Source organism: Podarcis erhardii (genome assembly GCF_964252035.2).
Source record: "Podarcis erhardii genome assembly, chromosome: 16".
NCBI classification, from domain to species: domain Eukaryota; kingdom Metazoa; phylum Chordata; class Lepidosauria; order Squamata; family Lacertidae; genus Podarcis; species Podarcis erhardii.
The window spans coordinates 10,556,193-10,583,339 of NC_138514.1; the positions used below are offsets into that span (position 1 = coordinate 10,556,193).

At 46.3% G+C, this 27,147-nt stretch overlaps 1 protein-coding gene and 1 long non-coding RNA gene across 8 annotated transcripts in view; one reads left to right on the top strand and one right to left on the bottom strand.

Moving 5' to 3' along the window:
• ROBO3 (roundabout guidance receptor 3) overlaps window positions 1-27,147 on the bottom strand; it is a 334,276-nt gene that overhangs the window by 63,561 nt on the left and 243,568 nt on the right. For all 6 annotated transcript variants that reach the window (XM_081843253.1, XM_081843252.1, XM_081843251.1 and 3 more), the window contains exons 3-6: window positions 12,949-13,106; window positions 10,619-10,739; window positions 8,485-8,623; window positions 5,490-5,617 (exon numbers count right to left, since the gene is read on the bottom strand). In XM_081843253.1, the coding sequence (XP_081699379.1) occupies window positions 5,490-5,617; window positions 8,485-8,623; window positions 10,619-10,739; window positions 12,949-13,106 (546 nt within the window). The remainder of the gene's footprint in view (window positions 1-5,489; window positions 5,618-8,484; window positions 8,624-10,618; window positions 10,740-12,948; window positions 13,107-27,147) is intronic.
• Window positions 198-5,594, top strand: LOC309331302. 2 transcript variants are annotated; one of them, XR_014151797.1, is made up of 4 exons: window positions 198-646; window positions 1,062-1,109; window positions 1,781-1,886; window positions 5,455-5,594. It is a non-coding gene; the product is annotated as an uncharacterized lncRNA (long non-coding RNA). The 2 variants fall into 2 exon arrangements; XR_014151798.1 differs by lacking the exon at window positions 1,062-1,109 and having other exon boundaries at window positions 205-618.

Below are 27,147 nucleotides of genomic sequence, written 5' to 3' on the forward strand. Positions count from 1 at the left end.
TAAGAGATGATGGCTGGCCAACCCCCCACCCCCCCTCCAGGCAGGAAATTGAACTGGGTTGCTGGCTGCCTAGCAAAGAAAGGGGGGACCAGGGCAAGCAGCGTCTCCTATCACCTGGCATCTCTTGCTCACCTGTGGGCCCTTATCTTCACAGCTACAAGAAGAGAAGCGTGCTTTGTTAGAGAGGGTGATTTATTGGCAAAAAGCAAAGGGTAGAAGGAGAAGAAGGAGAAGATAAGCCCTTGATGGGGCTGCTGTGCGTCAGAGGAAAGGGCAAAAGCAGCTATTCCCAGGGCTGTTATTAGGGATATGTAAGCCACAGATGCAGGGCAAGCCTGTCGACCTAACAAGTGATGTCACAGTACAAAAATGCATTTGAAGGCAAAGGCATGGCGCCATGGACTAGTTCACAAACAGATATCCCCTCCCCTTCCTTTTTATTGCAGCTAAGCGCTTATAGACCGGGGAAATTCATATTCTGCAATTACCTTTTCCATTATTTATGTAGGGCCAACGGTGTGAAGAGTGCTTTATGGAGGGCAAGTGGTCAGATCGCTGCCCTGAGGAGCTTACAGTCTAAAATTCACCACAGAGGAAGGAAAAAGGAACTCGAGGCAGGTAGGAAACAGGAAAGCAATATGGGGTTGTTTCAGCTGCATGTGCTTTGGGCATAGCTAAGGTAAAGGTAAAGGGACCCCTGACCATTAGGTCCAGTCGTGACCGACTCTGGGGCTGCAGCTCACATCTCACTTTATTGGCTGAGGGAGCCGGCGTACAGCTTCCAGGTCATGTGGCCAGCATGACTAAGCCACTTCTGGCAAACCAGAGCAGCTCACAGAAATGCCGTTTACCTTCCCGCCGGAGCAGTACCTATTTATCTACTTGCACTTTGACATGCTTTCAAACCGCTAGGTGGGCAGGAGCTGGGACCGAGCAACTGGAGCTCACGGGGATTCGAACCGCCGACCTTCTGATCAGCAAGTCCTAGGCTCTGTGGTTTAACCCACAGCGCCACCCGCATCCCTGGGCATAGCTAAAGGCTGAGTTAAAAGCAGGGGCAGTGCTGGGGGGGAGGGCGCAAAGGTTGTGCCAAAGGATTGGCAGAGAAGGTGGGTTTTGCAGAATACTCTGAATGAAGCAAGTGAGGTGGCATCAAACTAATGGTCTGGGAGGCAGTTCCAAGCATAAATTTTGGGGTTGCACCAGAAGGTTTCGTGTGCAAAAATGTCAAAAGTCTGGAAACTTTGTGGTATGTGTTGGGAACACTTTGGGGGGAGTGAATTTATTTTTATAATTTGTCCAGTTCTTTCACTTACTGGGAAATTGGGCAAATCCTGAAATCAGTTCATTCACTGAAAGGTACCGGTAAGTTGCAACCATCTCCAACACAATTTGTTTTATCCCATGTATGCAGCAATCACATTGCTTCAAATGGTGGTAGGAAAAACCCTTTCCCATGAGAATCATCACGGTTGACTAAAGTCTTGGCAAAGCATGGGCAAGGGAAGGAAACTTGATTGTCAGTGGGAAAGTTACATCCTTCTTAGAAGAGGGGTAGTAAATGTGGTGCCCTTCAGGTGTTCCTGGACCACAACTCCCATCATCTCTGGCCAATGGCCATGATGTCTGAGGCTCATGGGACTTTGAGTCTGACAGTGCCTGGGGGTTACCACATTGGCTGCTCTTGTTGAAGAACAGAGAAGACTCCAAGAGAGTCGGGACTGAAAAGTGCCCATTGTGGAAGACAGAAGCCAAGTACAATCCTATGTATTCTTTCCAGAAACCAACTGCTGAAAACATGGCCCAGTTCAGATGGCACTTGAATCCTGGGAGCACAAAGGAATGAAAACTCTAATGGCAGCAATCCAATATACAAGTACCAGGAAGTAAGTCTCACTATACTCAGTGGGACTTACTGTTGAGTAGAGAAACGTGGGATTACACGCAGGTCTGTAATCTTATGCATCCTTACCTGGGGTTAAGATAAGGAGTATGCCAAGTGCATAGGATTACATGGCAAATTGGGCATCTTAGCCTTATCTTAGAACAGTGGTGGCCAAACTTTGCCCTCCAGCTGTTTTGGGACTACAACTCCCATCATCCCTAGCTAACAGGACCAGTGGTTAGAAAAACAGTGCTGGAGAGTACCCAAATGCCGTACCACCTTGTTTTGTTGGAAAATGATGGAGATGGAGGGATGCACAAAGATCTAGACCAGCCTTCCACTTCCTGATGCCCTCCAATTGTTTTGGACTCCCAGCTCCCAATATCTTTGACCACTGGCCATGTTGGTTGGGGCTGATGGGAGCTGAAGTCCAACTTTTAGAGGCCACCAGGTTGGGCAAGCAAGGCTAATTAGACAACCAGGCGCAATGAGTTCCTCTTAGCACTGGGCAAACGCAACACAGAACTCACACAGCAAAAACTGCTCTCACTGTGGTTTCAAAAACAGAAATGAAAAGAAAAGCGGGGAGAAGGCACATGCACAAAACCGACCAAGGAACTCCAACCCTTAGTCATCCCAGCATGCAGCAGTGTTAATGAGATGAAATGAATACTTACGGAATGGGCCAACTGGACCAAAGAGAACATATGAAAAAAAACAAAAAAATAAAAAAGCATGAGATGAGTTGGATCAAATTAATCTGGCATGAATGTTTAAAGCGTCAACAAGTAGGGAGACCCAGAATTAGAGTGCAAGGCTAACCAAAGGCCAAATCTGAGCCGATCTCTTTGCCAAAGCGATATGAAGTACAGATGTATTCCGTGGCATGCTACAACCACAGATTTCCCTCCCTTTAGAGACATGCCAAAGCTAGAGAAGCCTCTGCTAATGCTATAAAGTCTTCTTGTTTGGACTGAGCTTTAGTGACCAGAGTTAATACTGGGAGAGGAGATGGATGTTTAGTTTAGATTTTATTCTTCTACAGTTCGCCAGAGACTTCACTGAGATTTTTATTACAAATAAAATTCAATTTCATGCTATGGGCTTTTTATAGAAGGGTGGTCTGTTTTGAACCTTTGGGACAGAGCAGAGGTAAAATGCAAAAACTGAATATGTTAAGTAGGGAAATAATGTGGCTCTAGGACACATTAATAAGCAGCTGTGCATCTTCTTAAACCCAGGCTGGGAATTAGCAGAGAATGCAAGGAACTGCAGGACCCGCAGCCAAGATGCTGCTGTTGTACCTTACAGGTGAAACAAATTCCAGTTACAATGTGTGTTCCTGTGGCCACTGATCTCAAGAGCATGAAGCAAACTGAGAAACCCATCAGGGCCAAACTTTGGGACAGAAGTCTAGGGCACAGCTAGTTCCAGAGAATGACAAGCTTGGACATTTGCTGGAGGTCTAAGACCAGCAGAGGGCCCACCCCATTAACCGTGTTACCATTTCCACTTTGCCAAGAAGATCTGATGCCACCTACAAGGGCTCTCAATTGGAACACCCCGCCTCTTCCCTGTTAACAGGGCCCACTGAGGGCCCACTCACTCCTAGAGACGGCATTGGGCCCTGCTCAGCAGATATGAACAGGAAGCTCCCCCAATGCTTCAGGAAGTGATGGGTGGTGGGGAGGGCGCCCAGAAGACTATTCAGCCCAAAGCCGAACTTTACCTTACAATGAAAACAGTGATGCACTAAGCACACCTGGGATATTTATCAGTGGAGATTTGCCATGCACTCTCAGGAGCAAGGCGTAGGCTTGGTCCCACTAGAATGGTCTTTCTACGAGCTACTTCTTATTTAATTCAGTAAGAAGCATCCGATGGGATAAGGAAAGGGGTATGCTCTGGGAGTGAGGGCCAAATCTGCCCCATTTCCTGGTTAATCCCACTTTTTGAGGGAAAGAATAGGAATGTTTTCCCCCTTCGACACTTTGCTGGTTGCAGCTCAGTTTCCCCTCTGCCTAGAACACATGGTGTCTTATTCCGTTCTTTATTTTATACACATCTCATGCAATACATCTCATGGCCAAGAGACCCATCAGTTTATAGGTCTATATGTGCTACAGCACACAATTGACTTGTATCGAGCCGTAGTTAGAAGGAACGTTTTTACAGGATGTGATTTGCAAAATTCGGAAGAAGAGGAAGGGCCTGGTTTGTAAAGTTGGATGGGTGTCCAATGTTTCTCTGTTGTTCTGTGTGCCATCTCTCTGTTCTGTGTTCCAGCCTGCCTGCATTCCAGTTTAACTTGGAAACATTTCTGCAATTCATTTTGGAATTGTCGCATGTGACATTGGCCATAGTTTTCAGCTGATGTCTCCATTTTACAGCACATAAACATCATGCACACTGAACAATCACTGCACAAAAGGGAATCCTGATATGATTATACCATTCTTTTTGTGCAGTGCTGTAATTAATGTATCTACGTGCTTGGGTGCATCAAAAACCTATCACTGGTGGGTGGCAGAGATATGGCCAACTGAAAATTGAGACCAACTGTGAATGCTTAGTAATGTGAATAAAACAGTCCTGGAAATCCAGAACAGGAGAATGACAGGTTGTCCTTTGGGAGCACTGCTCCATGGAGAAGATCAGACAATTCAGAATGTGAAGGTAACTTCAGGTGGACAGAATTATGTAAGTAGACTGCAATAAAATGACATAGAAGGTGGTTCAACCAGTTTGAAACAAGGTGTTTCAATTAATAACTTTTTCAGTGACATTGTTCTGCGGAGTGGAGGAGAAATGAATCAGAGCTCTGGAAGGATGGTGGTCACCATTTTGCTTTTCTCAGAATGCCGGGTTTTCAGGCGCACATTGAGAAATTCAAAATGGTGCCACCATTAAAAAATGGCTGCCTTCTGTGCACTTAGGCCTACCGTTATAGCGGACAGCAACTGAGTATTGATAGAAAAATGCACACTTTTAGAGCAGTGACCAAAGCAGGCTTGTTAAAAATGCATCCTTTTTTAAAAAATGAAAACACTGGGGGAAACATATTCTACATTTAGATTTCTTTTCTTGCTCTCTATAAAAAAACACACACCAAAAATGCCTTGCAAAAATGTGAAGTTGCTTTATTTGAAAGCAAACCCAAAAAGAAAAGAAAAAGAAGCCCGAGTTAGCGTGGAAGCAGAAATTGAAAGTGCAATTCTATGTGTGTCTACCCAGAGAAAACTCCACTGAGCTCAGTGGGCCTTACTTCAGGTAAAAATGTGCTGATGAAGTGGAAAAACGAATCACTGAAAAACAAAGAGGTGAGGGGCAATGTGCAAAACCACTTCTCCTTGAATTATTGGGTGATTTTTTTGCCGAATCAATGTTTCCCGACAGCCTGTGCACCTTAGTTGTGATTAGTTGACTCTGTTTGCATTAGTTTTTGATGCTGGATTTGGTGCTACTAAGCTACATACAGCAGCTGCCCTGGCAATGTGAGCTGAGTGGACATGTGTTTTTACCCTTTCTTGCATTTATCTTTTCATCACCCCACAATGCACCCTCTTCAGGAACAAACATCTTCAACCAATTGAGACATACTCACCGTGGACGCTAAGGGAGCCTGAGGCCTCAGATTTGCCCACGCTATTCTCTGCCACGCACGTGTAAGTGCCCTCATCCTCTGCACTCACCCGGCTGATGCGCAGAGTGTTGTCATTCTGGACCTCCGATCTTGGAATTAAAGGAAAGAAGCAAAAGAATGAAAGAGTTGTCACGTCACCGAAGCCCAGTTCTAACTGAAGTGGAAAACTCGTGTCTCAGCTGTACCAAAATGCCAGGGGGGAACTGGGTGTTGGTCTAGCCATGTACACAGAAAGTCAGGAAGAAGGGGTTTAGTCTAGCCTTGCATGCAGACAGCTAGCATGTCAATTTGGCTTAGCCTTGCACATATAAAGCTAGCGTGTCAGTTTAGCTCTCAGGATGCTGTCAACGACTCCCAGCTGGTTGCCCAGGAAAGACAAGGAAAACTTTCTTATTTTATTTTTTATTTCAATCTTTACAGAGAGAGGCTCTAGAAGCCAGCCTCTTGGATAATGGCATTGTCCCGAGTGAATCTCCACGCGCCATCTCTCCCTCTTCCTCATCCCTCATTCTCCTCGTCTCCTCTATGGGTACTGCTACTTGCCCTCTGTCCTGGAGCTCTTTGCTCTCCTACTTTCAAGACTCACCAGGTTCTGGGAGAGAGGGGGTCTGGAATGCTTTCTAATGGCAACGTGTCAGCTGGGTGTTGTTCCAGCTGTGCCATGATTTCCCAGCTTTTCCCCTCATCTGCCTCTGAGCTGCTACCTCCTTCAAACCCCTGTTGTAAATCTATAGACAAACTCCAGCCCTCCAGATGTTTGGGACTACAATTCCCATCATCCCTGGCCACTGGTCCTGTTAGCTAGGGATGATGGGAATTGTAGTCCCAAACATCTGGAGGGCCGGAGTTTGCCTATGCTTAATCTATACTGTCTTCCTCTTCCTTCTCCCTGGAAGGGTCAGGATGGGGGAGGCAGTCTCCACCATTCCTCCTCTGCCCAGTCTCTGACATTAGCCTAGCCTTGCTCACAGAAAGCTAGCACGTCAAGAAGAACTTTAGCTTAGCCTTGCTCACAGAAAGCTAGCATGTCAAGAAGAATTTTAGATTAGCCTTGCGCACAGAAAGCCAGCATGTCAAGAAGGGTTTTAGCCCTGCCTTTCCCCTGACACTCCAAATTGCTATGTGTAAGGAAGTGCTGCTATTCTTCTATTTCATGGCTGGGGGAAGGAACATCCCGTCATCTAAACCCCCATCTACAGTCTGAACTGCGCTTGAAGTCTGTTTCTGTTTCTTTGGTGAAGAAAGTCAACACATACTCTCTCCACTCGGACGTGCTTTTAAAGATGGAGCAAAACAAGCTCACTCGCAAGACTCTTGTTGTGCAAGTCTTGCAAGTCTGTTGAGTACGCTGACACAAACTGCATCAGTGAGGATGTGTATGATGACAGTGACGGGAGGGTGCACTGCATTCTGGGTGACCAGGCTGTGCCTTCTCCTTCTGCCTCTAGTTCCTCCCCCCCTTAGCTGTCGACTGGTGCCCTTTACAGATTCTGTTGCTGTGTTCTTTTCCCCAGCTGGGGCTTCCTCAGTTGGAGCAGCCATATCCTGGGAGAAAGTAGGTACCTGCCTCTTCCAGCCTCTGATCCCCAGTCTCAGCCCTCCCCACTCCCAATATCATCCTCCTGTTCCTCCTCCTAGTCCATCTCAGCCTGCCAATCCACTCCTGAGTCCAGTGACCCCTCACGACTCAAGACACACTCAGGGATGATATGATTTATGCTCAGCCGGATGTGGGGTCACAACTTTTGAGTGCCGTTTGTATACAAACCATCAAATCTCCACTCAGCCATTAAGTTCACTGGGTGTCCTGGGGCCAGTTGCTTGTCTCTCAGCCTAACCTACCTCACAGGGTTGCTGTGACAGATACATTGGGGCAGTGTTTGTGGTGTAGTAGTTGGACCTGGGAGCAGGAACTGGGAGATGCGGGTTCAAATCTCCACTCAGCCATGAAGCTCCCTAGGTGACCTGGGGCCAGTCGCTTGTCTCTCAGCCTAACCTACCTCACAGGGTTGTTGTAATGTTAAAATAAGGAAGGGGGAAAGCATGCATGCCACCCTGAGCACTTTGGAGGAAAAGAGAGATATAAATGTAGTAATAGATACTGATAAATAAACACAACTCCATCTGCCACATTCTGAATGCTATGGGTTCCTCTCTGTGACAACTGTCAACAACTAATATACACACTTTTTTCCTTTTTCTTAACTGCAAGTGTTCACTGGAACTGGAAAAACTAAACCCACAAGATAATCCTTCCTAAATAGCCACATTCCCCAGGAACTATCAACTGAATTGAAAAAAGAGCTCTCCTCTTCATGTTCTATGCCACATTAACCATATTAACAATCTTAAGCGAATTTTTAGGGTCAGTGGTGCAGGCAACCTAATCTCTCTCCTCGCCAGCTTGGGAGCATCTTCCCTATCAGAACCCTTGTCTCAAAAAAGAAAGAAAGAAAGCGCTTCATTTTCACATTGATACATTTGGGGGCGGGGAGGAGGAAGAGCGATCAAGATGGCTCTCTCTTTAATTGCACAGCACCTTGTGCAATCGCCTGTGCTAATAGGCATTGTCAGGCTCATTGTCCGGGGAATTAAGCAGACTTGCTCATTGCCAACCAAGACAAGGGTATCCAAAACAATGTTGTGGTTTACCCTTTTGGAAGCATGAGGAAGTGACCTTTCGTCGGCTCCGCGGTGAAGCAGATCCGGCCCTCAATCTCTTCTCAGCCATTACTGCTATTGCCAGCAATTTTCATAGCTCTTCTCAAGTGCAAGGTGGTTGATAGACCTTGTTCTAGAGATGGGGAATGGCACTGAGAGATGCTGCGTGGCCCCAGGTCAGTGTGTGGCAAAGGAACAGCCAAGCCCAAACTTGCAATCTACTATCTCCCATCGGGATTGCGAGTTACCCGCCTGCCCATCCTGCAAGCCCCAACGGTGAAAAGGCAGCACTTACCTCCCTCGAGGAAGCTCCCCTTCCTCCTTACGCCACCGGGATGTGGGCACAGGGTCCCCCTGCACTTCACAGTGGAAATTCACAGTGTCCTCAGCAAGCACCACTTGGTTGATGGGCCTCTTGATGAACGTGGGTCGCTCTGTCAGGACACAGACGGGAAATGGTGTTTGAGGAAAAGGACCAGCACAGAGGCAAGCCAACCACTGCTGCCCTGCGCAAGGTCTACCAGCACTGAGGTCTGCCATTCAGCTAGGCCAGTCTTTTTTATTTTCCCACAATGCCCTGGAACAACCCCATGGCATTGTGGGAAATGACCATGATGGTTCCTAGCTGCCTCTGGAGTGCTGTTACTGTTCCTGCCCACTGTTCTTGCAGTCAGCAGGCCGTGGTCCACGAGTTATTTCCACATAGAGTGATGCCCTCTCGGATAGTAGTTCATGAAATGGTTCATGGGTGCTCATCTCAGCCTTCTCCCCTGGGGGGTCTCCACCCATTAAAGCATCCCCACCTACCTGGGAATGAACTCCATTTGATGTGGTAGGTTCTGGATTCTGGGCTCATATGGTTCTTAATTGTAAACTATATATCCGTCAGCAATTTCTAGATCAACTCTAGAAACCAGAGTTGGAAACCAGAGTTGGAGGTCATACATTTTCTATTACTGGGGAATGATCAGGAGCTCACCAAGTTAGTGGCTAAATATCTCTATTTGGTTTTTGTCGTCAAGATACACTGCAGACGTCTGATCTCCCTGGAGACCTAGAGATGTGACGATAGACTGCTCTTCCTCCTTTCTTTTAGCAAATGTTTTGTACCACTGGGGAAGTGGTAATTCTGTATTGATTTGTTTTGGATGTTTGTAGGTGATGCCAATAAAAGGTTTGATGATGATGATGTTCCTGCCCTGGGGATCCCCACCAAAATAGGAGGCCGCTTCGCACGGGGTCCCCTGGAGATGGTCCTGGCTTGATAGACAACTTTAGCCACCTCTGTATTCTATTCACATAATCATCAAAAAGCCCACAGGATGCCCCTTGGCACCAAGAAAGGGGCACCGAATCGCAATATCAGGTTTAAGCTTAAGACAGGACTTGCTCAGATAGAAGACATTTCCTGCCACAGAAACACTGGAGATGGATAGCACTGTACTTGAGTTACCCCAAAACAGCAGTGTCTGCAAAGGAACATAACTAGCCTTGCAACCCAAAAATAGCTAGCTACAATGCTGTGGAAAACTTTCAAAACCAAACAACAAATTGTAGGATGGTCCTGTGATATGGGCTTTCTGAAACAAGGCTAATTTTCATGGGGAAATGCTCAGTTTGCATGGGAAATTTTTTTGATTCCCTAGAGACTGATCTAATTTAGCATGTTCATTTTATTTGTGTTCAGTAAACAAAGCAACAAACTTGATACTATCATGCTTGCGTAATATTGTTGTTTGCAATTGGTGTCCATTCATTGTTAGTAACGACCTTATGAAACTGAAGGTTTTCCACAGAAAAATAAAAAACTGAGAAATGTTCAGCCCTTCATCACTGATTCCAGTAGTTATGAGCAATTGGGTAGAATCCAGCCTGCTCACATTTTCTTTATATTTCTACAGGACTAGAGACTTGTTTTTTGTTTTTTTGCTTTTTAAAAAAAGTAAAGTTGAAGAGTCAAGCAAGAGGTCTGGGCTTTGAGTAAAGGCATTTGCAGACTCATTTTCATTGGAAGAAAGTGCTCTCCAGATTTCCCCAGATACTAATGGTCTTGTTAGATAGTAAAATTTATGTTTAATTGCTGTTTTAGGGGTTGTTTTTAAAAGTCTGGAATGGATTAATCCATTTTGCATTACTTTTTATGGGAAAGCACACCTTGGTTTTGGAACGCTTTGGTTTTGGAACAACCTTCCGGAACGGATTAAGTTTGAGAACCAAGGTAGCACTGTAAATCTATCTTTTAAAAAAAATTCAAAAAAATAAATAAACAAAGGGGAAAAAGTAAACCGTTCTGTTCTCATTCTCACACCCCTCCCTGGCTGCTTCCAAGCTATAGAAAAAAAACTCACAGATCTTGCCCCTTCCTTTTTGACCCTGAAAACTCCACTTTGCCTTTCTCTCTCCCCTGCCAGATCCTTGCTCCTACGTACCGAAGACCACCAGCTCCGCGGGCTCGCTGTCCCGTTCTCCGACCATGTTGGTGGCCACGCAGATGTACATGCCAGCATCACTCTTCCTCGTGTTGGACATCATCAGCTTCCCACCTCGGATCTAGAGCAGAGGGGCCAAAAGGAAATCCTGCTTAGAGACAGCTGCACAAACAAGCTTCCCAGGCCAATGTATTGGTGGGACCCCACTTTCCTCAAGAAGCAGCCCTTGGGAAACTTCCTCTTGCAGAGAACTTCACTACTACTATTCCTACTACTAATTTATTTGTACCCCACCCATCTGGCTGGGTTTCCCCAGCCACTCTGTGCGGCTTCCAACAAAGATTAAAAATACATTAAAATGTCACACATTAAAAACTTCCCTGAACAGGGCTGCCTTCAGATGTCTTCTAAATGTCAGGTAGTTGTTTATCTCTTTGACATCTGATGGGAGGGCGTTCCACAGGGCAGGCACCACTGCAGAGAAGGCCCTCTGCCTGGTTCCCTGTAGCTTTGCTTCTCGCAGTGAGGGAACCATCAGAAGACCCTCGGTGCTAGACCCCAATGTCTGGGTTGAACGATGGGGGTGGAAGCGCTCCTTCAGGTATACTGGGCTGAGGCTGTTTAGGACTTTAAGGTCAGCACCAACACTTTGAATTGTGCTCGGAAACGTACTGGGAGCCAGTGTAGGTCTTTCAAGTTATGTGGTCTCGGTGGCCGCTCCCAGTCACCAGTCTAGCTGCCACATTCTGGATTAGTTGTAGTTTCCGGGTCACCTTCAAAGGTAGCCCCACGTAGAGCGCATTGCAGTAGTCCAAGCGGGAGATAACCAGAGCATGCACCACTCTGGCGAGACAGTCTGCAGGCAGATAGGGTCTCAGCCTGCGTACCAGATGGAGTTGGTAAACAGCTGCCCTGGATACAGATTTGACCTGTGCCTCCATGGACGGCTGTGAGTCCAGAATGACTCTCAGGCTACGCACCTGGTCCTTCAGGGGCACAGTTACCACATTCAGGACCAGGGAGTCCTCCACACCAGCTTGCCCCCTGTCCCCCAAGAACAGTACTTCTATCTTGTCAGGATTCAACCTCAATCCATTAGCCGCCATCCATCCTCCATAATGAGGAATACATCTCCCCAAAGATATCAGGCAGGCATCTTTGCCATACGGTTTGTTTGCTAAAGACTTCATTTTAAGCAAGCCAGTCCACACATCCAATTTCATTATGTATATCAGGTGAGGTTTTTTTTAGCCCACGGTCCATATCTCTTTCTGGGAGAACCTTCTGAGGGCCACATCAAAGTGGTAGGCAGGGCCGGAGGCAAACGTTGCTGGAGAGTAACAAATGTCAATGCTACCTTTGCACAGTAGGTTGGTTTCTACGCACCTGTCTCAATCCTCCATCCAGGTAATCCAGAGGCATCATCAGAGCTCAAGGACACATTCCAGCCAGCCAAAAACACTTAGGGTGGGAATCAAGGCCAGTGAGTGGAGCATGCTGGGAATAAATCTGAGGGCCAGATAGTGAAGACTGGAGGGCCTAATTCGTCCCCTGGGCCTGAGGGTTCCCACCCCAAGGTACACTTAATTTAAGCATTAATCAAAATGGAAGTAGCAATGGCTGGTTTCACTTACACTTTGATAAATGCTTAGGTTAACTTGCTTTTAACGTTTGATTTTAATAAATGTGTTTTAGTGGACATTTTATATTCTGTTTAAACCACTTAGAGGTTAGGGGTGATGAAGCAGCATATAAATCCCGCTAAATGAATAAAAATTGATTCAGCACCTTAAACTGGGAGCTGACCTTCTCTAGGGAGAACCGGCTGAGATTACACATTTTCCTGCAAGAGTATTTCAGACCTCAGCAGAATTTTAGACAATACTCCATCAATGCTCAAGGCTACCTGCTTGCTGCTCCTAACCATGCATTCAGTTCTACTGTGCCCTATCCAGGATATTTTGCCTGTCATGGCCTAAGCTCAGTGCTAAATGCCTTGCATGCAGAAGGTCCAAGCTCCTAGCATCTCCAGTTGAAAAGATCAGGTAGCAGGTGGTTGGAGGGGCTGTAGCATCAGCGGTAGAACACAAGCTTTGAAGGTTCAAGGTCTAATCTCTCGTCTCTCCATGTATAACTGGGAAAGACTTCTATCTGCTGCTGACAGTATGTGTAGACAATGTTGAGCTAGATGGACCAATTATTATTATGTAGATTCCTATGTTTCCTTCAAGGTTCTCAGCCTTGAACAGAACCGCAAAACCCAAAGAAATTATTTAGGTTGAAAGACGTACAGGGCTGCCTTTTTTAAGGGGGGCTTCCCTCAGTCTCACCGTAATGCGCTCATCCTTATCGCTGATGCGGATGTTGTTCTTTTTCCAGGAAATGGTGGGCTCCGGGTGTCCTCTTGGTGGAATGCATTCCATCACAGCTGGCTCGCCCGCTGCCACCACCACATCGCTGGGAGCTTGGCGGAAGTCATCTCGCAAGACTGCAAGGAAGAGAGAAGAGTTTGAGGGTCCCCTTAAGGGGAAATAACAAAAACAGAATGAGGCATCACAGAGACACTTGCAGATTTCCTTTCTTCCTTGGCTGTTCCACCACCACATTTTAAAAAGCGCCTGTTCACACTTGGAATTAATTCTCTGTTGTACACAAGGGTTCTCACGGGCCCCTTTATACCCCAGGAGAAAAGCTCTCTGTGTGCGCATGCACATGCACACTAAATCAGATGCAGACAAAACAAATTCAGATCTTCTTGCTGGAGGCACCAATCCTTGCCGTTTGCACAGCAACAGGAGAATCACACAGAAATAATGTGACAAGCTGCTGAGACTTAAGACCAAGGCTGGAGTCTTAGAAGGCTTGGTGAAGCTTGATTGGTCCTTGGAATGCTAAATGCTGCAGCATAAATGGCACCCATGAGGAGCACAGTTCAGCCAATGATGAAACAACTCCAGAGAAACCACGAAAGACCAAGCGGTAGCCTTGTCAGCCGTAGCTGAAAGGGCTCCCATTGGCCATGCATTGGCACTTTACTTCCTGTGTCACAAGGACTATATTCGGCTATAAGCCTTGCTGACTGAACCGGGTTCCTCAAGGGCACCTGTAGTGCCACACGGAGCCCCGTCAGCTGACCATTCTGTCAGCTGATTCCACAGACCAATCACACTTCACCAAAGACACTGGCTGCAACAGACATGGGGTTTATTGTGTTAGTGTTACTGGTTATGGCGTTGGCTCTTCTGCCCCAATTTCTAATATTCTTTTTACTCCGAAGCATCCCTCTCCTCCTGGTTCACATGCTGTGTTTCTCCCAGCCATCATGTGCACCAAGAAACAGCTTGCAGGGAAGGAGGAAAGAACCTTGGCAGTGGCAGTATGAAGAAGCCTGAAAGGACTGCAGTGCCGGATAATGATGGTAAAGCAGAATATGGGCATCTCAGCCAGAGACCAAAACTGGCACATTTTCCATCTAGGAGAAAACCCCTAAGATCAGGGTCACTACGGTTGTCAGGTTTACAATCCCAGGTGATTCCCCAAATTGAGAAGCCTTCCCCGTGGATACAAGACTCCCTACGCTGTTTGCAATAACTGACCCCACCATTTTACACATAGGGCACGACAGTGGTATTTTTTTTTGCTGTCCTTCAGCTCATTTCCTCTCTCGTATTTGGCCCTGGCTTTCAGGGCAGCAGGAACTTGCAACTCCTACGCAGGAAACAACACCCAGCCTGCCACCTGCTCCCTCTGCTACTCGGCCCCGATAGGGCCAGCCCTGCCATATGGTCTGGAGGGATGCGCTAAGATTCCCGGGCAACACACCTCACTTTTGCCAAGTGCAGTACGCCAACTTCCTATGCCAGCAGGCGTCATCTCTTGGGACACAGGTTCCAAACGGACGCAAGACTGCGGTAAATAGCATCGTCTCCAGTGCAGAGTTGCCTGCCGAACCAGTCAACAGTTGGTGCCACGGATGCAGATAATAAAAGCTTCAGACCCAATGAGCATCAAGAGAAAGGGTTGTAGCTCAATGGCAGGGCACAGACTTTGCAAAAAGAAGCTTCCAGGTTCAGTTCGCAGCACCTCCAAACAGGGATAGGGAAGACTGAATCCCTAGGGAGCTGCTGCCTGTCAGTGTAAAGCATACTGAGGAAGAAGGACCTATAGTTTGACTTGGTATAAGGCAGCTTCTCATGCTCCATGTTCGAATCCATCCTATCCTTTTCACCTCAGTTATAGCCAAAACTCTGAAGTGTACCAATGAACCTACAGATAGCTGAGACCGGTGTCATGTGATCAGTGCACTGGGTCCATCTCAACAACTGTGCTGCCAAATTTTGAATCAGTCAATGTTCTCTGAGCACTTTTCAAAGGTAGCCCCACTGGGCCACTGTAACCCTGATGTTAAAATGGCATGGTTCACTGTAACAAGACTGGACCCCAAAATGTTTTGGATGCACAATGCATAGAATTACTGTCTACATTTCTGAATAGACCCTTTTTGTTGGCCGCAAGGACACAGATTGCAGGACTGGAAACGAGAGGTGGGTGTGCTGCCTTTGGCTCAAGCTGGCTTGCAGGGTTTGAAATTCCCCAGGTGCCAGACGCATTTTGCACCTGGCTTTCGGCCACTTATGATCAAGTGAAGGCGCCCAGGTGCCAGGATGGCGTCTGACGTCTCCACCACCTGGAGGTACATGCCTGGGGATCCTTGGATCTCTACTGTTTTCACACACTAGCAACACTTCCTGTAGAATTCTATCCATGATATTTTATTTGCACAATCAGAATGAATTTCAGGAATGCAAAAGTGGTACTGAATAATGGCAACAAGGCATTCCGTTTTGGTGACGGTAATCCTGGTTTAAGGAGCCATTTGGCACCCAGCTTGTATATCTGAGTTTCTAACATTGTTAACTTGGCAAAGAACAGAATTACTCCCCGCACCCATATCAGAAAGTAGCTCAGTTTCCAAATCTATTGAAATATCCTTAACTCTTCCTGGGGGGAACTTTTCAAAGCACTCCTTGTGCAAAACAACAGAGTGGTTTCTCTGTTGCTTTACATAAGGGAGTGCTTTGAAGAGCTGGACATAGTAAACTGAGGTGACCCTCTGTGGGATACCTTGGGGCCAGGACATCTTGGTCCCTGTGTCCCCCCCAGTAGCAGTACCCCCAGAAGCAGCTCATCTGTGCAGGACTAAGCTGGAAAATCTTCTCCGGCTCAGGTTTCAATCAGAGCTGCAGAAGAATTCAGGGGCTTCCAATGTTCTCCCGTCCTCTGAGTTAATAATCGCCAAGTCCTCGGAGCTTGTTTCTCAGCTCAGTGAACTTTGCTGGCAACTCTACAGAAAATCCGTATTCTAGATATGATCCCAAAATCCAGTGCTGTAAATTGGGTTAGCAATGGAGAATGTCTGATAGGATTCAGGAAGATTTTCTTTTTTAAAAATAAAAATGATTGGCACTTAGGAGCATCAGCTTCTCGTGACAATCAGCACCAAACCTGCGGTTGAAAAAGATGGATGGACTGCATCTCCCCATAACTGGAGCCCTTAGAATGCACACCAGCTCAGTGCTTCGTATCTCTACTGCCCCAGGAGTGCCTCTGAATTATTAAGAACTCCCTAACTCACCACTTCTTAGGTTGCCTCCTGTATTTACCACTGCACAACTAATTATCCTGCCTCCGAGTTGCTCCCTAATCAGCCGCTCCTAGCCCAAATAATTCAGCGTTTTATAACCATTACAGGGAACCGTCAGGGCTTTATTGCACAACTGCCTGTCAGAGGCTATTTATTGCATTGGGGAGATGTCCTCGGCTTGTAAAATGCACATAAGCAGCGGATGCTGAAAGAGGGGAAGCAGCGGCAGAAACAACAATTCATTTAGCTAGACTTTACGATCCCAGAGAGTTAGCCTCTCGCTCTGGACACCTGACAAGCGGTACAGTCGTGAGGCACATGTGGAAGCGATCCTTGGAAAGAAAGCAAGGAAGAGGAAGGCGAGGAAGAGGAAGGCAAGTCAGCTGCCTGCTTTCTGATAAGGAAGTAAAAATAGCCTTCCCAGATCAAGTAAAAGGCTCATCTGATCCAGTATGCTGTTCTTACAGTGTCTCCTGCCAACCTAGCAGTTTGAAAGCACACCAGTGCAAGTAGATAAATACGTACTGCTGCGGCGGGAAGGTAAATGGTATTTCCATGCGCTCTGGTTTTCGTCACGGTGTCTCGTTGCACCAGAAGTAGTTTAGTCATGCTGGCCACATGACCCGGAAAGATGTCTATGGACAAACGCCGGCTCCCTTGGCCTGAAAGCGAGATGCGCACCACAACCCAATAGTCCCTTTTGACTGGACTTAACCATCCAGGGGTCCTTTACCTTTTACCTTCTCACGGTGTCTGGCTCAAGGGCTGCAGACAGGGCCTGAGGGCAACAGTGCTCTCCTTACTTGCAAATGTTATTCAGAGGCAGAATGCCTCTGACAGTGGAGGCAGACCATAGTAATCATGAGCTAGTAGACATTGATAGCCTTATCCCTCATGTATTTGCCTAACCCTCTTTTAAAACCATACGCGTTAATGGACATCACAGGGAGCCAAACTCCCTAGTTTAAGTATGCCCTGTACACCAGCCTGGCTGGAGTTCATCGGAGACAACTGTCAAAAGAACCCTTGACCAACTGGAGAACCGGAGACACACAAGGCATATTTGCATAGAATCACAGAAATGTAGAGTTGGAAGGGACCTTGAGGGCCATCTAGTCCAACCCCATGGAATGCAGGAATCTCAACTAAAGCATCCATGACAGCTGGTCATCCAACCTCTAATTTAAAAAGGCAGCATTTCCCAAATGTCTGACAGCCGAGGGCAGGACTGTGCCATATTCTTATTCTTATTCTTATTCTTATTCTATACCACACTTTACCCACAGATCTCAGGGTGGTTCACAACACAAAACTACAATATAAAAACACAAAATACCGTACTTAATAAAAGCAAAGGCAACTCAATAACCCCCCCCCTTTATGATTCTATGTTTCTATGAGTAGTAGTGTATTTATCAAGTTTCTATACCTGCCTTCATCAAAGATCACACCAAGGTTTACAATATATGCATACATAGTAACAAATGAAAGCAATACCCCAAGAGCATTATTATTTATCAAATTAAATGCTTGGCATCCATGTTTGCACAGTGGTCAATATGCATAGGCTCAAATCTCACCAAGGGAGGGGGCGTGTATACAGAACAGGGCTGGGGGATTTGGGGCTTAAGTGCCAGAAGCAATCTCATAGCTGTCAACGTTTCCCTTTTTTAAAGGGAAATTCCCTTATTCCGAATAGGATTCCTCGCAAGAAAAGGGAAAAGTTGACAGCTATGCAATCTTCCAAGGCACTCCATCTGACCCTAGGGACTCTCTGCAGGCAGCACCCCATGGTGGCCCTGCTTTGCTTTAAACAGTTTTTAATGTTGCAACCCTCCCTGGAACTTTAGGGTGAAGGATGCAGGCAATCAAATCTGGTCATAGACTCATAGGATTGGAAGGGACCCCAAGGGTCATTTAGTCCAACCCACTGGGCAATAAGCAAACAAACAAACAAAGTGACCCCTGAACTAATAAAGGTTTCCCCACCCTGATGAAGACTTCTGCACTACTCAAAAGCTTGCACATTATTTTGTGACAATTTGGTCAGCCTAATTAAGCTAGAGTCTGGATTATTTCTCCACCACCACCAGGTGAGCCCCAATGGGACTGGACTAGAGCGCAGTTTCCTCCCAACGTTTGCCAGCGAGAGAAAGAGAACACAAGCGCCAGGATCTTGACAGCTTCCCAAACCCGCCCCGCCCATGGGCACTTTAGCAGAAGAGGGAGCGAGAGCAAAGCGGAGCTTACCAGGCATTAATAGCGTGTCAATAAGCCATTTAACTTCGAGCCGAGTAATACACCATAAATATTCATATCTAAGAGTAATATACTGAAATAATCTTGCCAGTAATGAGCAATAAAATACGGATATATTGCTTATTAAATATTGATGTCCGCTACCCGAGAGCGCTGCCGAGGCGGCCGGCTTTGGAAACACCCGGGTGTGGAAATGCCGTAAAAAGAGAGAGAGATCATTTGCTACACACACATAAACACACACAAACACACACACACACACAGCTACACTTGCTGCTGTGGTGGCCCGATCAAGGATAGTGACAAGGTGGTGCATGCCCGTGAAGGTTGAAAGTCGCGCCCATACCCACTTCTGAACTGCCACAGGTGAGTCTCTGAACCACATGTAAATGGGTCATAAGGAGTGGAATCCCAACTTTCTGAAGATGGAGATCCTGGGGCAGTCAGGACTAGGGGGCCTGACTTTAGTGAGAAGTTCCTCTCTACCATTCGAACTAGACCTCTCCTTTCCCAGCAGACCCAAGCCTATTACTCATGTTACGTTTGCTTCATGATACGTTTTTTCAGGTTGCGTCCCTCGGCGACCCGGAAGTACCAGAAAGGGTTACTTCCGGGTTTCAACACTTGCGCATGCGCAGACACGCAAAATGATGTCATGTGCATGCGCAGAAGCGGTGAATCACTTCTATTCATGTTGCAAACGGACCTCCAGAATGGATCCCGTTCGCAACCAGAGGTACCACTGTATTTATGTATTGCATGTATTTCCTGCCTTCTTTTGCAAGGAGCTCAAGGTGGCAAGCATAGTTCTCCTCCCCATTCTTTTATCCTCACGACAACCCTGTGTGGTAGGTTAGGATTTGAGATGGTGACCGGCCCAAGTTCGCTGGGTGAGTTTCATGGCTCAGCAGGGATTTGAACCCTGGTCTTTCTGGTCCTGGACCAAAACTCTAACCACTACACCACGCTGCCGACTCTGGCAGAGTCCTGTTCCAGGAATCAGGTGCTGTAGAAAGAAGACAGGGTTCAGGCACCTTTAACAGTTGTGTAGAAGAGAACGGCAAGCTACCTCTACAGAAATGTCCTGTTGAATGGGCAACAGCCCTGTCTTCTCCTACAGCTGGCCACCCTAAAAGGAAGGAGTGAGCAAAGTGTGAGAATCCAACCCTTTAAGAAACTGAAAGACCAAATCTGACATCCGCTGCAACGGAAAGCTCAAGTGAGATTTGGCTGTTGAACAAAGATGAAGCTGCTTTACGCTGATTCAGACCATTGAGTCCATCTAGCTGAATGCTACCTGCTCTGACCGGCAACATCTCTCCAAGGATTTCTCCACCATTTCCTACCTGGTCCATTTCACTGGAGACACCAGGGATAGAAAATTGCCCCTCCTTGTGCAAAGCATGCCTTCCACCACTGGGCTACTGTCATTCCTCTTATCACCAGTTCAAAGTACCAGGCGGCAGGTGATGGGAAAGTCCCTAAAAAGTTGCTGCCACTCAGAGTAGACGATATGCTAGGATAGAAGGAGGGAAGGAAGGAGAGGTTTTCATAGTGCTGTACTATGGACCCAGTATTAATTTGTCGTTGCCGACAGAAGAGCTGTGAATCTGAGTAGGACAAAAGGGTTGACATATGGAATAGAACAGGGCTCTCATATTTTTAATAGTTGTGGGTAGAACAGGGAATTTCAACAGGTGTAGTTTGTCATGCAAGCAACACCAGGTAAATGTCCTTCTCCTACACAACGATTAAAGGTGCAGGAGTCCTATCTTTTTTGCATCTTTGTTATCTGCTTATGACCTTGAAATCCAACATCATCCCAAAGCTTTCCTATGATGCTGGCTCTGTGGGTTAAACCACAGAGCCTAGGACTTGCCGATCAGAAGGTGGCGGTTCGAATCCCCGCGACGGGGTGAGATCCCGCTGCTCAGTCCCAGCTCCTGCCAACCTAGCAGTTCGAAAGCACGGCAAAGTGCAAGTAGATAAATAGTTATCGCTCCAGTGGGAAGGTAAACGACGTTTCCGTGCGCTGCTCTGGTTCGCCAGAAGCGGCTTAGTCATGCTGGCCACATGACCCGGAAGCTGTACGCTGGCTCCCTCGGCCAATAAAGCGAGATGAGTGCCACAACCCCAGAGTCGGTCACGACTGGACCTAATGGTCAGGGGTCCCTCTACCTTTTTACTTCCTAAGAAACTCCCCTGTCTAGAGCAAAGTCCGTTCATTTCTTTTTCCCCACTGGTTATTTTTTCAAGCCACTTTCCATTTTGTGTGACAGACAGCTAAAAAAACCCCCCACCCCATTCTTAAGAGCAGCATTTTGATTTTAGCAGAGATTACCCACATTCTTGGATTTCACGCTGCCTGCTCTGGACCTACAGTCCTATAATTCCTTCTCTCCCTTCGTATTTTTTAAAGTAAAATAAAAAAGCTATTTATAGGGACTGCTATAAGTCTCCAGCGATCTCTTGAATGAAACAAACTGAGCCAGCAGAGGCTGCCTGGAACTTCCAGCTGCCTGGGGAACAGGCGATGAAATGGCCTTGATCCTTCTGCAATTGCCAAACTCTGATCTGCCCTTCCACCTACAGCTTTTCTGACTGATGTAGTGCATGATGCTGCATACAGGTAATTCTAGACTCTGGATTTAATGGTCTCACTGCTTTAGATGGCCATGTGTAATGTGTATTTACTAATTTCCTGCTCATTCTGCTGGAGGGGCCATGACCATCTGCCCTAGAGTTCTGCCCCAACAGTACCACTGCCCCTTAGGCCCTCCTAGATTAAGGGTGAGGCTTGCTGCTGTGTTCCTACTTTGCACACAGAGAATCTACACTGACCCGTCACAAGAATTGGGCTATGGCCATCGCAGATCATACATTGCAGAGAGAATGTCCACACGTCCAACGCTGTACGTTTTGTGTGTGGAGAGGTTCACATATTTGACACTGAATGATAAACACAGCTCCGTGAATTACTATTAAGGCTATGTCAGACCATGCGGAGGAAATGAGGCTAGAATGGGGTGGCCAAGTGGCTTGCACCATTTCAAACTATGTGTGGTGGACGCTAATTTTAAATGCTCCAACTGCCTTTAAAAAAAGCCTCCTCTTTGAAATATGTGTATGTGTGTGTGTGAGTGTGTGAGTGTGTGTGTGTTTGTCACACACACACACACACACACACACACACACACACACACACTTATTAGGCACAAAGGTTGATCCCTGTTTACTCTCTGTGATAGTTTTCTTTTTTCCCTTTTTATTTTATTAACATATAAAACACATACATATACATTTACACAATACACGTACACAGCACACTACCTAATTTTCATAGCATAAAACATACCTACATTACTCTATACCTACCTATACTATACATATCAACATACCTACACACCTACCCCATACGGACACCCACCAAGTGACTTCACTTACAGCCATTCTTGTTACACTACTTTATTTTTCCAACTAGCTTAAACACATTTCATTATTTCTTTATAGTGATAGTTTTCAATCTCATTAAAAAAAATAAAAAATAAAAATGTGGAATTGCATTCAGAAATGTCACACAACCCCCTCAATTTGGAGCCTGAGGTGGTACTGTCCACTCTACTGCCTTGCTCTTGTTCATCAGTCAGCCAATACAAGAAGCTGTCTTATACTGAGCTATAGCATTGGTCCATTGAGCTCAGAATCATCTACCCTGACTGGCAGCAGGTCGGAATTTGAACAAGGGGCGTTCTGTGACACAGCAAGTGCTCTGCCACTGTGCTGCAGTCCACCTTCCAGGCAGGGGTGTAGGAAGGGGGCATTTGCCCACCCCAGGTGTCATCCCTGGGGGGGGGGGTGACAAAATGGCACATCGCGGGAGGTGGCACTTACCACGGAGTCTGGCCTGCAGTGCACCCGAGCCACGCATCTCTCCTGGGAGTGACGTGGTGGTTCGGGGCCCTGCGCTGCCTGAAATGGCAGTGTGGGGCTTGCGTCCACCAGGCGGACTCTGTGGGTGGATCGCCGTGGTGCCCCCGTGGGCGATTCGCCCTGCCCCCGCCGCTCCGGGTGCCAGAGCAGCTAGCTACACCCCTAGCCCTGTGTTTTAAGAAGGAGGCTCTTCAAACTTTGCAACTAGGAACGATCCCTTTTCACAGGGTGAATGGCAGCAAAGCACCTCTACCCTGCTGTTTACAAAGACTATTGCTTCTGTTAGTTACATGAAATGGAGGGCAATCCAGGAGGAAGGCTTTGTGTACAGCGGAAGATCTATCCTAACGGTTACCTCTGGTTGAAAAGAGAGTGAGAGTGAGATATATACGGGGAGGTTTAATGGTTTACCTAGCACCAGTGAATGATCTGTTCCATAATTAGATATCTGCTGGAGATTTTTCTAAATATAGCAGACAGGCGCCGTGCACCCCTCTCTTGCTCTCCAAATATAATTAATAAGTATAGGAAGATGCAATTAGCTGGCAGTAACCCTGATAATCTAGATCAATGGCTAGCAAATCCTTAATGAAGTGTTAAATTGGGTCTGTCTCGCAACAGTACAAGTCACCCGAAGGCTGTTTCAGTGATGGATTTTGTGCCTCTCCTGCCCCAGGCTGGGATGAGATTATTCAAGGAGATGGATGAGGCTGGGGTACAGCCAGCCATGAGGAAGGCAGCTGAACAGTCTGCCTGGGCTTCTGGGAGATTCCCATTCACAACAGGGGTGTTGTTCAAACAAGTCAACCAAGGGGAAAACAAAGTCATCCGGGGCTGAACACTGCAGGGCATTCCTGTTGCCCAGAAAACATCAGAATTCTTTAGAAATCCTCTTAGGCTGCCAACCTCTGTGCCCTTGCCTGGGAGGAAGCCCCAGGAAACTCAGTGGTACTTCTGAGTTGACTGGCTGCTAGGTGCACTGAGCCAGGGAAAGGAGGACCTCTGTAACATTGGGGTGGGGATAATATAACATGGAGCTTCCCATTGGAGCATCTAGTTGGCCAGTGTGAGAACTGGATGCTGGATGAGACTGGCCATTGGCCTGAGCCATCAGACTCTCCTTATGTTCTTGTGTTAAGAGTTGGGAGGGATCTCAGTTGTCATCTAATCAAACCTCTGCTCAATGCAGGGTGCAATTCTTCTTCTTTGGCGATCACTCGTAGCCAAGTAAGATTGTCTTCTATGAACACGGTTTTAACAGTGAGTCCGTAAGGGACCGTGGAGGCTAATTCTGGATCCACACGTCCTTCCACAGTGGGGACATTTGTTTTTAGGCAGGGGTTGATCACGGTGAGGGTTTGCCAAGCGTGCCTTCCTCTTAGAACGTTTCTCCCTTTCGTCCTGAGTTTGAACATCTTCAAAGGCTGTTCTCCAACTGGAGCGCTTGCAGGCCAGTGTTTCCCAGTGGTCAGTGTTTATACTACTTTTTTATATTAGCCTTGAGAGAGTCTTTAAACCTCTTTTGTTGACCGCCAGCATTATCCTTTCCATTTTTAAGTTCAGAATAGAGTAGTTGCAATTCAGCTGTTCAATGCAGGGTGGAGTTACAACATCCCTGACAGACATCCAGCCTCTTCTTAAATACCTCCAGGAAAGGGAGCCCAGCACCTCTCGAACCAGTCTGTTCCACTACTGAACAGCTCTTATTGGTTAGGATGTTTCTCCTGATATTTAGCTGAAATCGGCTTCCTGCAATTGCTACCCATTAGTTGTAGTCCAATCTCTGGAGATCTATCTTCAGCATGACAGCCCTTCAGATATTTGAAGACAGCTATTATGTCTCCGCTTAATCTTCTCTTCTCCAGGCTAAATATACCCAGCTCTTTCCTCACAGGATTTTGTCTTCAGGCATTTCGCCATTCTGCTTTCATTGCTCTGCGAGAGGAATCTACAGAGTTTGGCGAGATTTTGCAGACAGCCAAAAGTTTTGGCCACCTTGGATCATGTCTCAAGGGGAGAGGAAGAGCTTTGCTTCTGACACTGGGCTGAGGTTTGGAGATACTTGGGAAGAAGAAAGTAGACTCACTAGTTTGGAAAGCAGAGATGGGAGCGGAAGTCTTTCACACTTCCCAATCCAACACATGAGCCAAACAGCAGCCTTTGAAACTCACACTTCTCCCAATGTTGTAATGCTGTGTTGAGGTTCTCCAACCAACCCCCCCTCAAGTGTATACCAAGGAACTGTGCACACAAAATGTGTACACTAGTGAAAATGTATTAGGGAAATGTGGACATACTATGTGCACACTAGAGAGACAAAAAGTCAAAAATATAAATTGGAGGAAATTTATATTTTTGCAAAAGGTGTGTGTTAGGCAAAACATTCAAATTTTGGTGCAGATAATTTTTTAAAATGCAAACGGATGCATTTATCAATGCCTAATCAGAAATCCAGCAGAAGGTTATCTGAGATCTGGTGCTGCAGTTGTGCTGAGCTTCCATGGTACACTGAAGAATTCTCTTTGTTTTTGAGTGCTTCTGAAGTACTTTGCAAAGTCAGAGATTAGAGTTGCCATATTTCAAAAAGTAAAATTCCAGACACCTGCAATGTTGTTGAGCTTTTTTCAGGTAGACCGCCCCACAAAAATAGTGATTTTAAGCTTTTTGGAGCTGTTTCTGCTGCTTTTTCCATCACGTTGCCATACTGTACATATGGGTTTTCCCTGACATTTTGACAATTTTGTAAAATTCCCCTGATGCCATTTTTACACCCAAAAACCAGGACAAGTCAGGAATTTTCCTGATGTATAGTAAGCCTTTCAGAGATGAGCTTCCATCCATGCATCTCTCAATCCTTGCTAAGGAAGGTGTTGTCCAGCTGAAAAGTATAGCCCTCCCATTGGCAACCTGACAAGTGCATTCATGGATCTATGTCCTGCATACGTCTTTGTTCAGCAGAATCACTTAATGGATCTTATGCCAATAAATACCCAATAGTGCAATTTCCCAATGCGCCAGAGTTCAATATTTATTGTAGCCAGATTTATTATTGGGTCACTGGCCTGTTCCAGCGGGATTCTTCTTATGTTCTGACTAGCAGAGAATGCCTGGCACTGCTCAGGAATTTTTAGAAACCAACAAATATTTTGATTTTTTAAATGGATAGCGTAATTTCTGAGTTGGCCCCAAACCTGGTGAAGTCACACCTAAGTCACATTTTGGTCAGCCATCTTGATTCAAAATGGCGCCTGGTTCTAAACATCAATGAAGACCTTCCCTCCCCTACCTCAGGAATCCTTGTGTTGAGTTTGGCAAGGGGATCTCAAGAGGTGGTCAAACCTATGGGCAAAGTCATGCCAAAGTAATGTTTTGTTCCACCATCTTGAATCAAAATAGCTGCCAGCATCCAAGTGTTGATGAAAAGCCCCCACCCCAGCTAGGGAACCCTCATGCCTAGTTTGGCAACAATATCTCAAGAGACGTCCAAACACACAGAAAACAAAGAGACCATAGGATGAACTGACAAGCCAATTTCCAAAATATACAGATGACTACAACTCCCATCAGCCTCTGACAGTATGCCAAAGAGTCAGAAGTGACAGGAGTTGCAGTCAAAACATCTGGGTACCACGATGGGGAAGGCTGAAATTGTCTAAGAAGGTATACAGCAGCTTCCTATAGTTCTAATCTAAGCAGAAAATATTATCCTGTCCTTCATAGTCCCATTGCTTGGCTAGCCATGCCCTGCTCACCTTTTTATTTTAGAAAAATAAAAAATGTATGCATTTGGAGGAATTTCCTCCACAAAGCAGCTGCTAACCTCCAATAAAAGCAAATTCCACCTGATGATAAAATATAAAACCATTGTAAGAAGCGAGGCACAGAAACAATATAGGAGACACAATAAAGGAAGCAGCCACCAGTTTCTGAGCTCTGGCTATCAAACTTCACAAAGCAAACAGCACAGGGAGTGTTCATTTCACAGAGACAGTGCTATCCAGTGTGTAGTTGATCATTTGCCCCAACCGGATGGCTCAGATTACAAAACAAACCCCCAAATACCACATAAAATAAAAAGTGTCCTACTTTAACTTAAAGGAAACCAGTTAAAAAACAAACACCTGTATACACATTATAGCTGCTTTGAAAAAAAAAAGGAGGAAAGAGACAGTCCACTGCTGGATTAACCTTTGTGCATGAAAGCCAGTCCTCGCATAAAAAGATCTTGCCCAGCTTCAGAAAAGCTGCCCTGGCTTTGTCAAGCTGCCGAAAGGGAGAGAGAATTCATAGCTGCAGGGCAGCCGTGCAGAACATCTCTGAGTGTGCCCTTGCTGCCTATTGGCACACACCACCCCTATGGGCCATTTGACAAGTGGGTGAAACTGTCAGTCATCTGACATCACTGTGATGTCAAAGAAAAAGATTCAGAGCGCATTCTAAGGGTGCTCCCAACTCTTTGCTTTCTTCCTCTGCTGCAGCCTGGCTTGAGTTCAAGCCCTCGCTGCAAAAAAATACAAGGCAAAAGCACAAATAAATGGCCAAAACGTAAACAACATAAATGTAAACAACAAAAGAAAACAAAAAAACCCCACACAAACAAATTTAAAAGGCTGTAGAATATTAATCAGCCCAAGGCCTGGTTGAAAAGGAACACTTTTGCCTGGTACCTAAAGATATATTATGAACCTCCCTGGAG